Here is a 12,207-nt window from a genome sequence, read left to right on the forward strand (position 1 = left end):
TCTGACTGCTTGCCTCTTTCGCCGACTCGGCGGGCTGATCAAAGGCGCCCGGGCTTCGCCGTTTGACGTCGTTGACAGGCCAGTGTTGTCGCCGTTTCCCGATGATGAGATTAATCGGCGCGCACCTGCGTTTTAATTCGCGCCGGCCGTCCGCTCGTCAGCGACCCGTTGACGCCGACCCTACAGCTGGTGCGTTGGCGTTAACGGTGCTAATCGTATAAAATGTGTTAAGGGGCTTTAATCGCGTGTGGTAACACTCGGGGGGACAACATGTCGTCACGCGTGATGGATGAGAGAAATTGAACGATAAACATGATAGCTGGTGTCCGCATTCCACAAATGTTTGCGTGGAACCATCGTGTCGCATCGTAAAAGTCTTTTGTGGGGACGTTCAATGACACTTTTTTTCTCGTCCCCCCCAGACCTTTTTTTTTTTTTTTTTTCAGTACTCACTCATACTTCTGGTACTTCTAATATACCAAATGTTATTTTGCACATAGTAGCAAAAAAAAATTTATTTTCTTTCTGATTCGCTGATGTGTCAAACTGCCACAATATTGCGCCACCTATTGGCGAGGATGACTGAAATTACGATTTTCTTCTGTGGCTGGTATCGGCAGCCTCCACAACTCGATACTCAGGATAAAAATGGTCCAATTCAGCCTAATTCTCGTTACGTATGTACCCTGCTTCAGATTCTAACATCAGAAAGTTGTCATCGTCCATTTTCAGCGTGACGAATCGTTCCACATCAACACCAAAGGCGTTCTTGGTAAAGCGTCGTCACTCCCGAGTTGTCGGTTAGCAAGCTCGTGTTTATTCTGGAAGCCGTCGCCTTTCGGATCTCGTTTGACGACTCTCCAGAGAAAAGACCGGCCGGTATTTTTTCGTGCCCGAACAGACGGCCTCTTGATTGTGTTTCTGTCCACGGGACTGATTGAAACCTCAGACGGCAAAAGATGTTGCGACACGTCGGATCAAGAAGCGCCTCTTCCCGCCCCGGCCGACTGAACTCGACACTGACGATCCGATGAGAGACGGGGTTAGATGTGAGGAGGAGGTCATGTGACTCGGAAGGGGCTTGCAGGAGAGTGGGCGGGACCACCTGAACCACTCTTACCTTTTACCTCACGCCTTCCTTGAGCCCCAAACACAAAAGCAGGCGCCAGATCGTTTCTCCACTGGGATGCGTTCGGCGTAGGACTCGCACCCAAACGACCGGATCCCCCTCGGCTATGTTCAGGCCCGGGCAACTGGTCTCCGCCTTCCTGCCTGCGGTTTTGCATTCACCCGCAGCCCCGTTTTTCCCCGCCTTCCCGGCCCGGCAGATCCTCATCCCGGCGGGGCCCTACATCAGCTACGAGTCCCTGAGGAGTTACCTGCAGCCCGATCCATGCAAGGAGGCGCTGTTGCTGGCCACGCAGGCCATAGGCTTGGGTCCATTGGTGGATGGCGTGGGTGAGTCCACCCCAAAAAGTTTGAGAACCCATTCTTCAGTGAATGTCAAATTGTGCTGAAAAAATCTCAATGTTTACAAAAGAGCGGTTAACGGCTCGCGACGAACAATCAATTATCAAGCCGTGCCAAAGCAGACCTAATGATGGCTATGCTAATTAGCCAGTCTAGAGCCATTAGCGCCTTGTCACCCGTTGGCCATTCCGTTCATTTACCTTTTTTCTTCTTCTTCTTCTCCCCAGACGAGCAGAGGCCGGTGAAGCAGCGTCGCGCCCGCGCCAACTACAGCGGTTTTCAGCTGGAGCAGCTGGAGAAGGCCTTTGAGAGCACCCACTACCCCGACGTCTTCATGAGGGAGGCCTTGGCCCTCCGACTGGACCTCATTGAAGCCAGAGTGCAGGTGAGCCCACGTTGACCCCCTCAATAGTGCCATTTGATATTTATTTATTTTTGAATCAAACAGTATTTTCAGGCAATGAGCTAGACTTTTTGCTTGCTGATACCTACGGTAGCAGAAAACGTCTTTTTTTTTTTTTTTTTTTTTTTTTTAAAATCTAATCAATAAACATCTTTGTTTCAAAATCCTAACAAAAAAATATCAGGATGTCTATAAAGTGAAAAATGAACAGAAATGGCTCCCAATAAGTTTTTTTTTTTCTTTGAAAAACTGAAATGTTAAACTTTCACTTTGCTTTTTTAATCCCAAACAAAAATTAAAGTTGCAAAGAGTGCCCAGCGCTCAGCAGCATCGCATAAAGTGAATTGAAAATGTCATAAATAGTTCCAAGAATTTGAAATCAATTTGCGCCAACATTTCATGGGCTCTATCTTGTACATGCGCCGCAAAATTGTGTTGAAATCGGTTGGGTAGCGATCTAAACAATTTCAGTCATGCGTGGAAAAATACGACTCGAGGCCAACGGAAAACTGAGTTTGCATGTAAACAATAAATGTACATTATTAATTTTTTTTTTTTTTTTGGGAGCGTTGACATATTGTCAGTGTGACGCGTGCATCAAGATTGACGTGTGAGATTACACACCTGCTAACTCACACTCGCCAAGACTAACACGCACGTCAAGCGGCTGCCGCATGATTCATTCAAAGCTATGCTGTCCTTTTTGTTTCTTTAGTGTGCTCGGCTTGATGGCGACATTCGCTTTTCGCAGCCCTCGTGGTTTTTTTTTAAGGTAAAGAAATCGTGGTTAAAGTCATTTTTCGGCATGAAACGGGTTAGTTCTGCAAAGCGCTGCAGCTCTTGTAAAAGCGGCTATATAAATAATCAATATGATGAGAAATTGTTTAGGGACTCGGGGTGTCGTTTTGTTGACTTTTTGAATAATTGAACACGCCCCGGTTCAAATTGACCCCGGAATATTATTTTCAGTTGCTAAAAATGGAAGAGAACGGTTAAAAATGTGATACAATTTACATGAAATTTTAGACACGTTTTTCCTTTCAATGCGTTTTTACAGGTGCGGCTCAATTAGATGAAATCTGCTGATTTATTTATTTATGATTTGACTACTGAAATATATTTTTACTCACTTGGCCATTTTTCTATTACTGTATGTTCTAATTGAGTGAGATGTATTTTTGTATTCTGAACATGACCAAAGGTTTGGTTCCAAAACCGGCGTGCCAAGATGAGGCGTCAGCTGAAGCTTCAGGGCCAGCGTGTTGCGCCTCACCCCAAAGCGGAATGCCGAGACGTCCCAGATAAAACCATCCGTCGCTTAAAACATCACATGGACGCTTCCGACAACGAGCAGTGGCCGCGAGCGAAGGAAGACGAAGACGCAGACGGCGACAACTACCCGTGGACAAAAGCCGTCGGCTCGGCGGCGCCGCCGGGTCAGAGCTCAGAGCAGCTGCGTTCCAGCAGCATCGCCAAGCTGAGAGCCAAAGCCAGAAAGCACGAGGCCGAGATCAACGGCGCCGTCAACGTGTCGCCGGGCGTGGGGTCATCCCGAACACGGGAAGTGCACGCCGTGCATGGTGATTGATCGCTTTCCTGCTTCCTGTTTTTTTTTTTAAAGTATTGCATACTGAGATAAATGTCATGCTGTCAATGTGCAAAAAAAAGAAGCCTTTTCGAGGAACATTTCTCAAATTAGATAAGCCTCCACACAAGAGGCGTGTCAAGAACGTGCATGAAGGACTCTGGGGGATGACTTTGAAAGGGAAATCTTATAGTTTTTGTTGAAATATCGCTTTTGGGACACCGTTTCTGAAACCTTTCTGGGCTGAGACACCTTTTATATAGTTTATATTAATAACTTGGCGTGGTTCCTGTTTTGTATGTTCATAAATGATGTTTGTCAGTAGACTTTATCTTCATGAACTAGTGCAGTAAAACACTGCACTCTACTGGACAAGCTCATTGGCAGATAACACAATACAGGTGGTCTTCACTTCATGACCAGTTTTGTTCATATGGCCAATTTGTAATTGGCTTTTTTTTATGCTTGCATCCTAATCTGCAGTGTAATCTTGATCATATGCGCTAAGAACTTTTGCACACACGATTAAGAACTTGTGTGCACAGAACGATAATGAAAAAGAGTGGCTGTCTTGTGCACACAGGATGGTAACACACTAATTAACCACTAAGCCTTTATGCCTGTATTAAAAAAAAAATCTAAAATATATAAATAATGTTCTCTAAATATGTTTTACCACCCATCCATTTTTTTCCTCAATTCCTGTGTCTATAAGTGTCATGTAAAAGTTTACTAATGGTGGTGAAACGTCCCATATAATTAATTTTTCACGTAAATTATTTTTTTTGGTGTGTGTGGGGGTTACTTTTTTTGTGTAATTATTGGCATAATTGTACATACACATACATACATTTTTTGTTTTTTAATTATTCCACGGGTGACTTCTGACCAATTTTGCGAGGTTTACTCGCGTCAAATCAGCGGTTGCGCAGCATTTGTGCATAAACCCCCGCCTCTACTCAATTACCTATTTATATAATCTATATATTTTTAAAGTAGCCGACATTCGCTCTATATTTATATTTCAACACCCACAGGTGAGTTTTGAACAAATGTGTGAGGACATATACATATATATATATATATATATATATATATACATATATATATATTATTTTTTATACGTTCGTTCGTGCTGTCAACTTCAGCGGTTGCGCATCTTTTTGCGCAGAAAGCCAAGCCGATCCTTCACTCACCAACAAACAGGACGCAGCTGCGCCTCCCTTCCACTCAGCCTTCCACCTTCTATGTTAACACTTTCCTCCTACTCGGCACCCTATTTCCAAACATTCGCGAGCGCTTTGAGAGCATGTCTGCCATCCAGGCTCTGGAGCAGTGGTGCCGGTCTCAATGTGACGGCTACCGGGACGTGAACATCAGCAACATGACCTCGTCGTTCCGGAGCGGACTGGCCTTCTGCGCGCTCATCCACAAACACAGACCCGACCTCATGTAAGTACTCGACACTTATTAGCACACCTGAACCCCTCCGACATGGGACACTCGGCAAAATTATTACTTTGATGCACTCTAGTTCCCTCAGTAATGCTGTGTATTTTATGTATTGAATGTAGAAATTACATCTGGTCTGGAAAAAATATATATATCACTTAAATAGCATGTGCGACAAAGTGCCACATACAATAAAATCACATTGTAAGTATTCTTAAAAAATAGAAAACGAGCAGCTGAAGTTTACTCTCAAAATAAACATAAAATTAAGAGAATTATAGATTGTGTGAGAGGGGGAAAAAAATCATTGCCTCCGCTTGCAACCAGTGGAAACGCCTTCGGCCACACGTTAAAAATGAGGATCAACGTGGCAGCCTTGGATGTCTAAGCACAAATAGTGCAGCAATACATGTAGACAGACCATCATTCTGTTGCATTGTTTTTTTTTTCCTGTCAATTTATTTAAGGGCCCCCTAGTGGTCACTGGAGCCCCATGCAGGTGCTTAAACCTTGCTTCTCAAAGTAAAAAGAAGTACTTAAAATTTGCATGATGTGTTGAAATGATTTTTTGGTGTTTTGTTTGTGCACAGAGATTACGACTCTCTCCGCGTGGAGGATGTTTTTGACAACAACAAGCTGGTGAGACCTCGTTCAGCCCTTTAAAACTTGATGTGTGATGACACGCCTTCACCAATGTGCACCGGCTTGATAAGGGCAGCTGGAGGGAACTTGTACTCTTACTCGAGTACAATTATTGTGGAGTCACCCCACGTCTGCTCACTTCTTTTGTCTTTGTAGCAGACGTCTTCCGTGCTCTGCCTTGGTCCACTTGACCTCGCTTGTTATGTTAACCTTTAACGTCCCACCACCGGGACTCTTCTGTCAGATGAGTCATTTTTCTTCCCGAGTAAATGACGACCTCTCGGAAGTTGACTTCCCGCTGCCGAGCTGCAGCTCCGAGACCTGTGGCACAGCTCGAAATCGAGGCTCCTGGTCAAGGAAACATGAGTTCAGTAACGGACACCTTTGTATATTTCATGACGTGTCACCTTTCCTGCGCTGTTGTTAGATAAGAACCTATTTGGACAAAAGCACCTCTTGTCACGTTCACACTTTACATTTAAAAATCATGTCCAAGTGGCTGCATGTAGCGTCCGTCAGGAAGTGCGCTGTCGAGGTCTATTTCAAGACGATTGTTTTGTCCGACTGGTGACGCGGGCGTCCTGGATGACAGCAGTTTCCTTCTGAAGGCTTTTCAGGTGGCGGAGGAGGAGTTGGGGATCCCCGCTCTGTTGGACGCAGAGGACATGGTGGCTTTGAGGATCCCCGACAGACTCAGCATTCTCACCTACGTCTCGCAGTACTACAACTACTTCAAAGCACGAGCACACCGTGAGAACCTGTTGAATATTTTTTAATAGTCATTTATGAATTTGTATTTTTATCAATAAAATTTCAATATTTGTTAATTTAGTCAAAAAAAAATTTAATTAAAAAAAATTGAGTTAAATTATTTTTAATAAAAAAATGTTTATTGAATATTTTATATATTTTATATTTTAATATTGATATATATATTTTTTTAATTACCTTTTTTAATTGTATTTTTTTTAATTAATTTGTAATTTTTTTACAAATCTTTTATTTATTTATTTAATTTGTATTTTTTTTCAATTAAAATTTTAGTTTTGACTTTATTCAAAATCGCTGTTAAAAATAATTTTAGGGACGGAGGAATCCATTGTGATTAAAAAGCTTTTTTTTTCTTCTGCTTCAGTAGGAGTGAAGCATCCGGCGGAGGGGTGCAAAGAGGCCCCGTCAGAAAAGAAAAATCTCCCGATGGCCGCCAAAGCCTCGCCAACCAAGACCACCGTCAAGAATCCGACTCCTCCCCCTGTCCCCGGCCGCACATCTCCTAATTTAGCGAAAGCTGCCGCTCAGGTGGGGTGACTTCTCCGGGCACACTTGTACGTCGCCTCCAGCGAGATCCGGTCGTGATTGTGAAGTTTGTTTTCCACAAGCCGAAGGCCAACAAAAGTGGAACGCTCACCAGCAAATGTGTGGCTTGCAAGAGCCACGTTCATCTGGTCCAACGACACTTTGTGGACGGCAAACTCTTTCACAGGAGCTGTTTCACGTAAGAAACGATGCGATTGGAAGCAGTGCAAGTGAGAAAGTAACGGTGGATAATTAATATACGGATGTGCCGTTTTTTGTTTTTTTTCCCCCCGTAACTCTATTCCAGATGCTGCGAGTGTTCGGGCGTGCTCCATGCAGGAGGTTACAAACCCGGAAAGACTCCCGACACTTTTGTTTGCCGCATACACCCCGAGAAGACTTCGAAAGCCCCTGCCGAGATTCGGCTCAAGCATGCGTCCAGCTTGTTAGAAAGCATCGCAAACATCCGACCGGCACCTTCTTCCAAGCCCGTCCGCCTCGTCCCCCCGACTCAGTGCTGGACCACCTCGGCGCAGAAGACTCAAGCGGCCCGGCGGAACTTTTTCCAAGCAGCGCCGCCGGCGGAGTTGCCGCAATGGCCGCACGTGGACGCGAGCAGAGCGGGAAAGAAACCAGCTGAGCTCAACTGCAACAATAACAACAAACGTCCGTTTACCGTTCGCTCGGCAGAGAGACGGTAAGTTTCTTCTTGCCCGGTTTCTAACTTTAAAAAAAAAAAAACAATACTAAGAATCTGAATTGTGTGTTTCACTCTGCAGCTTTGGAGGACAGTCCGGCCCGGCTGAAATTTCCACTCTGCCAAAAGTTGAAAGCTGCAAAAATCCAGCGCTGAATTTTTGCCCGGAGGCTATCAAATGTAGCAACGCAAGGCCGACGACTGCCAAAGGCAAGTAAATTCATCGACTATTTTAATCCCGCACTCAACCTAATCTCTCATTTATATGAAATGAAGCCCTTTGTCATGTTGGACGAATGCCTGCTCTAATAGACACCGGGTGTCTTTTTAGTTTGATGGAAATATCAAGCGGTGCCACCAGGGGGCAGTAAATACTTTGATCAATATGTCATGGGCCAACATGTGTTGTAGTGGGCGTGGCATCTGTCAAATTGAAGTTGTTTATTTGGATTAGATGTAGAATTGGGGAGATCATTAAAATGAAAAAAAAAAAATAGGAATGGTCATTTTAAATGCTGGAAGGGGCCACATGAAAATTAATATTGATCTTTTTTTTGTTTAAAAAAATAAAATAAATAAATAAATCAAAGAGGCCAGCAGTTGCTCATCCCTAATGTCGTCCATTATTTTCAATTTAATCGTATTTCTTTTTCCTCAACCTTATTTGTAATCTATTTGTGTTAATTATATAATAAAAGTAAATTCATTTTATGTTCTAGTTGACATATGGCATTTTAAATTGCAAAAATTGTCATTACATATTCCTACAAAAGGTACTATAAAATACTGTCATCATTTTATAATCCAAATATATTTGATATTTTTATATTGCAAATAATACATTTTTAAAAAATATTTTCCAATGCGCAAATAAAGGCTTGGCCTCAACCAAGGTTCCCTTTCGCCGACAGATCCTCCCAAGCCTAAACTTGTGGAAAGCAAAGCAGAGGCGCCAAGGTAAAGCCTATCAGTATCACTAAGTGGCTTATTAGACCCGTCACTCTTGATCTTGTCTAATCTCGCTCGCATCTCTAAACTACGCTAACCCACTTTATCGTCCTCTTAACGGCGAGTCTTCTCATTCCGATCCTCCGCTAATGACTCCAGTGTGACTTTGATCTCCACTTTCCAAATGAGGAAGATGAGGCCTCTCTGCCCTCTTGAATTGCGCCGTCAGGTTTCTTTGTCTTTTGCAGAAGAGCTGCAGAATCATCCGGAAAAGATCTGCAACACGACTCCGCGGATTTCTCCAACATCCCCACCAGCACCTCGACGCAACCTCCTCCGATTCCAGCGACCGTTCCGCCTCCTCATCCGCCGACCGGCTACGTGCATCTTGGTGAGTTGCTTCAATGGCCCAAACAAGTAATCGAATAAATCATTTGCGAGCAAAAAGACACCGCAAGATTAACTCAAAATAAGCACAGTTATATTTACTTAACAGAACACGACCTAGCGAGCGGTTAGCCAGTTAACTCATTCACTACTGCCAAAAATAGATTTTGGACGATTTTTGAGATAGATCCTTTTTTTTTTTCCCCGCTCTCTTGGTTCCAAAGAAAATGACACCAAAGCGCTAGCTTTGGCTTTAAACAAAAACAGCAAATAGTTGAGTTTTTCGGGTGACTAGAGGCAAGGATGTCGTCAAAATGTTTTCCAGCACATTCCAGGCCCTTTATTTGTGTGTGTTGAAAATCCGGCGAAAATTGAAGCGAGCGCTGCCCAATAAGACGTAAAGCTCGCTGTCCTTATTCCAGCCGATGCTCCCAGGAGGCGCTCACCCGTCAAATCCCCCGCAAGATGGCCGGCAGTGGAGTCCATTAGCTGGCCGACCTCCAAGGGAGACGTCCCATCGGGTACGCCGTCATGCCGTCGTTGTTGATGAAAATGAGAAACTGGCTTTTTCCGCAAAACACATCAGGTAGAGTCACATGTGACAAAAGCCGCGTTCTAATCCTTTTTCATCTACCTCTTTAGGCGCTAAAAAGGGAAAGTATTTGTGGCCCACCGACGCCTCCAGCGCGGAAATGAGGTCACCCTCCGTAAGTTCCCTCCATTAAGTCTCTTAAGAGATTAATTAACAGCCAGAAATAGACATTTTTCATTTAACTTATCAAGTCCGGCTATTTTTTTTTTTTTTTTTGGACTTGAATGGGCTTTGTTTTATATCAGTGGACGTCTTATCACATCCCGGCGGAGCTTATTGAGAGCGAGCTGGACGACATCGAGACCAACCTGGCGCTGCTGGAGACGGAAGGTGTGGCGCTGGAGAGGAAGCTTCGCCGCTGTGAGGAAGGTACGCCCTCGTCCTCCTCCCTGTTTGGATGGAGACGCTCCACAAAAAAAAAATATATATTTACCGGAAAGAACGCTACTCTAGTGTGGATTCGCCTTCACACCACACTCTGCCGTGAAGAGACGCATCCTCAACACACTTTTCAAATGTCTCCCTTCCGGCAGACGCAACCGGGGAGCATCACAGTCGGAACAACAAGACATCAAATTGCATCACAATCTGTCGACCACACTGCGCAATAATTTGAGACTGAAATGTTTTCACTGTGCAATTCCGTATGAATTCTTTCACATTATCGACATATTTTTCTTTTTTGGACTTTTACTACGCCACAATCTCAACATATAACTTAACAGTTAAAAAAAAAAAATTAATTACCAGTCCATTTATTTTTTGACGTGAATATCCGTCAATGGTAATGAATGCGTTAATGATACGAAGTGAGCGGTGCAGACTTCAGGGTTTCTTCCCGATCCTGTCGGTGGCCTGATGGCTTTGACGATCTCGACATGATGTGAAGAAAATAATCAATGGATGGATAAAAGCCGGGTATTATATTTTTCTTTTGCCTTTCCAGAGGGCGAGGGCGACCTCCTCATGGACCCGCTGATGGTCGACTGGTTCAAGCTCATCCGCAAGAAGCAAATGTTCATCAGGAAGGAGTCTGAACTCGTCTACACGTGAGTGACGATCGCTTGCTCAGTTTTTTTGTTCGTTTTTTTTTCAGTTTGCTTTGTGAGCCGAAATCGGAGGCAGCAAGCTTCAGATGTTTTTGTGGCCTTTCAGAGCGAGGACTCAGGAACTGGAGCAGCAGCAGCCGTACGTTGAAGAAGAGCTCCGCGGGCTGCTGGAGAAGTCGGGTAAGAGTTGATGTGGCGCTCAAAGTTTTTTTTTTTTGTTTGTTTTGTGCTGACTTTCCCGTTGGGTGCGACAGATGGTGTCAAGTCGGCCGAGGAGCGAGCCCGTGAAAAGATGCTATTGCGCAACCTGATGGAGATCGTGGATGGCAGGAACGCCATCGTGGAGGTCCTGGATGACGAGCGTCTCAGGTGGGGACAGCAAATATATTTTTTTTCCAACAGTGTTTTATAAATATGCAAAATATTTGCATATACTTTAGGGGTTGAAGGGCTTCGAAGTCATCGACGATGTTGTTTTTTTTCCCCCAAAAGGGAAAAAAAATGAGTGGAAACAGTGCCCTCTGGTGGATTACTGCCTTAAAGAAACTTTTTTTTTTTTTCATTTTCAGGGAACTGGCAGAGGACGAGCAGCTGAACGCAATGATGACAAATTTGGGTACGTGTATATTCTTTGAATCCAATCCTTACATTTTATTATTATTATTGTTTTTTTTTTTACGTTTGATGGCCCCTTTTTAGTTATTTTTTGTTTTTCTGTTTTTTTTGCTTCCTTTTGCTATCAATAGGAGTAAAGAAAGGCAAACCGAAACGGAAATCCTCCATCTCCAAACTGTTTGGTCGAAGAAGTAAGCGACAAGTGGAATAATTCAATTCCAATTATTGGAAAAATCGTTGCCTTACAATTTTGAAGGTCATCGTGTGCATAAATCGGGGAACACGCACCGATTTGTAACATTTAAAAACAAACTCATCATCCCTGAATTTGCATCAAATTTGTGATTGTAGACATTATTCGGAGTCACGCCTTTTCTGACTTTGACTGAAAGTGTTGAAATTTATTTTATTTTTTTTTTAAATCGCAAAATCAGCCATGATTATCGGCATGTGTGCACGCCGCTTCGTCACTGCTAGAATGCCACATAAACAATTTAGTCCAAACTTTGGCCTTGGCGGAGGTCTGGACTCCCTCGGTGCTCTTGTTTGTACTCTTGTGGACTGCAAAGTAAAAAAACATCCCATTTTCTTGTTTCTTTTCATTGTTATGAGTTTGCTGTCACTTACTCATTTAACCTGCACACACGCCGACCTGCCATTCTATATTTATTCTTTAAATTCTGTTTTAATACTAAGCTTGTCTCTGTGTGCTCCCTTTGAGTCATGTAATCTTTTACTCCCCCCCTCCCCCAAAAAAAAAAAAGAATGCAGCCAATCGGGTGCTGCGAGGTCAAAAGTAGGTCGTGGGTTGTTGAAATCATTCCTGTTTGATTATGTGCATATTAGACACACGTGTAATCCTTCCACAGTCTCCCAGCCAAATTGAAATTATTTCATTAATAATTCCAATAATGGATTTTAACAAATTTCCTGTAACGACATTAGCAGGAGAAGAAGACAGAAGGGGGGGGTTCTTGTTAATTAAGTAAGCCACACGTGTTGAGCAGACTCCATTTTGTACTGTAGGTGGCAGCCTGGCTATGCTCTATCACACACACACACGCTCTTCAA

The 12,207-nt window shown here is 43.6% G+C and overlaps 2 protein-coding genes across 2 annotated transcripts; both read left to right on the forward strand.

Annotated features, from left to right (window-relative positions):
• Window positions 1-598: 598 nt before the first annotated feature.
• LOC148322209 (uncharacterized) lies at window positions 599-4,096 on the forward strand. Its single transcript, XM_088316010.1, has 3 exons — window positions 599-1,458; window positions 1,698-1,855; window positions 3,075-4,096. The coding sequence occupies exons 1-3, from the start codon at window positions 1,236-1,238 to the stop codon at window positions 3,459-3,461; spliced, it is 768 nt and encodes a 255-aa protein (XP_088172136.1). The 5' UTR covers window positions 599-1,235; the 3' UTR covers window positions 3,462-4,096.
• A 223-nt stretch (window positions 4,097-4,319) lies between these two features.
• On the forward strand, window positions 4,320-11,831 carry micall2a (mical-like 2a). The gene is made up of 18 exons (XM_088316936.1): window positions 4,320-4,495; window positions 4,630-4,910; window positions 5,501-5,549; window positions 6,161-6,302; window positions 6,688-6,851; window positions 6,932-7,047; window positions 7,156-7,545; window positions 7,628-7,755; window positions 8,457-8,502; window positions 8,742-8,884; window positions 9,303-9,401; window positions 9,523-9,587; window positions 9,718-9,841; window positions 10,419-10,521; window positions 10,628-10,701; window positions 10,776-10,890; window positions 11,091-11,137; window positions 11,268-11,831. The coding sequence occupies exons 2-18, from the start codon at window positions 4,768-4,770 to the stop codon at window positions 11,345-11,347; spliced, it is 2,028 nt and encodes a 675-aa protein (XP_088173062.1). The 5' UTR covers window positions 4,320-4,495; window positions 4,630-4,767; the 3' UTR covers window positions 11,348-11,831.
• The last annotated feature ends 376 nt before the right edge of the window (window positions 11,832-12,207 follow it).

Source organism: Idiotropiscis lumnitzeri, chromosome 15 (assembly GCF_059441095.1).
Source record: "Idiotropiscis lumnitzeri isolate Australia: NSW breed Sydney's pygmy pipehorse chromosome 15, RoL_Ilum_1.0, whole genome shotgun sequence".
In the NCBI taxonomy this organism is placed as follows: Eukaryota; Metazoa; Chordata; class Actinopteri; order Syngnathiformes; family Syngnathidae; genus Idiotropiscis; species Idiotropiscis lumnitzeri.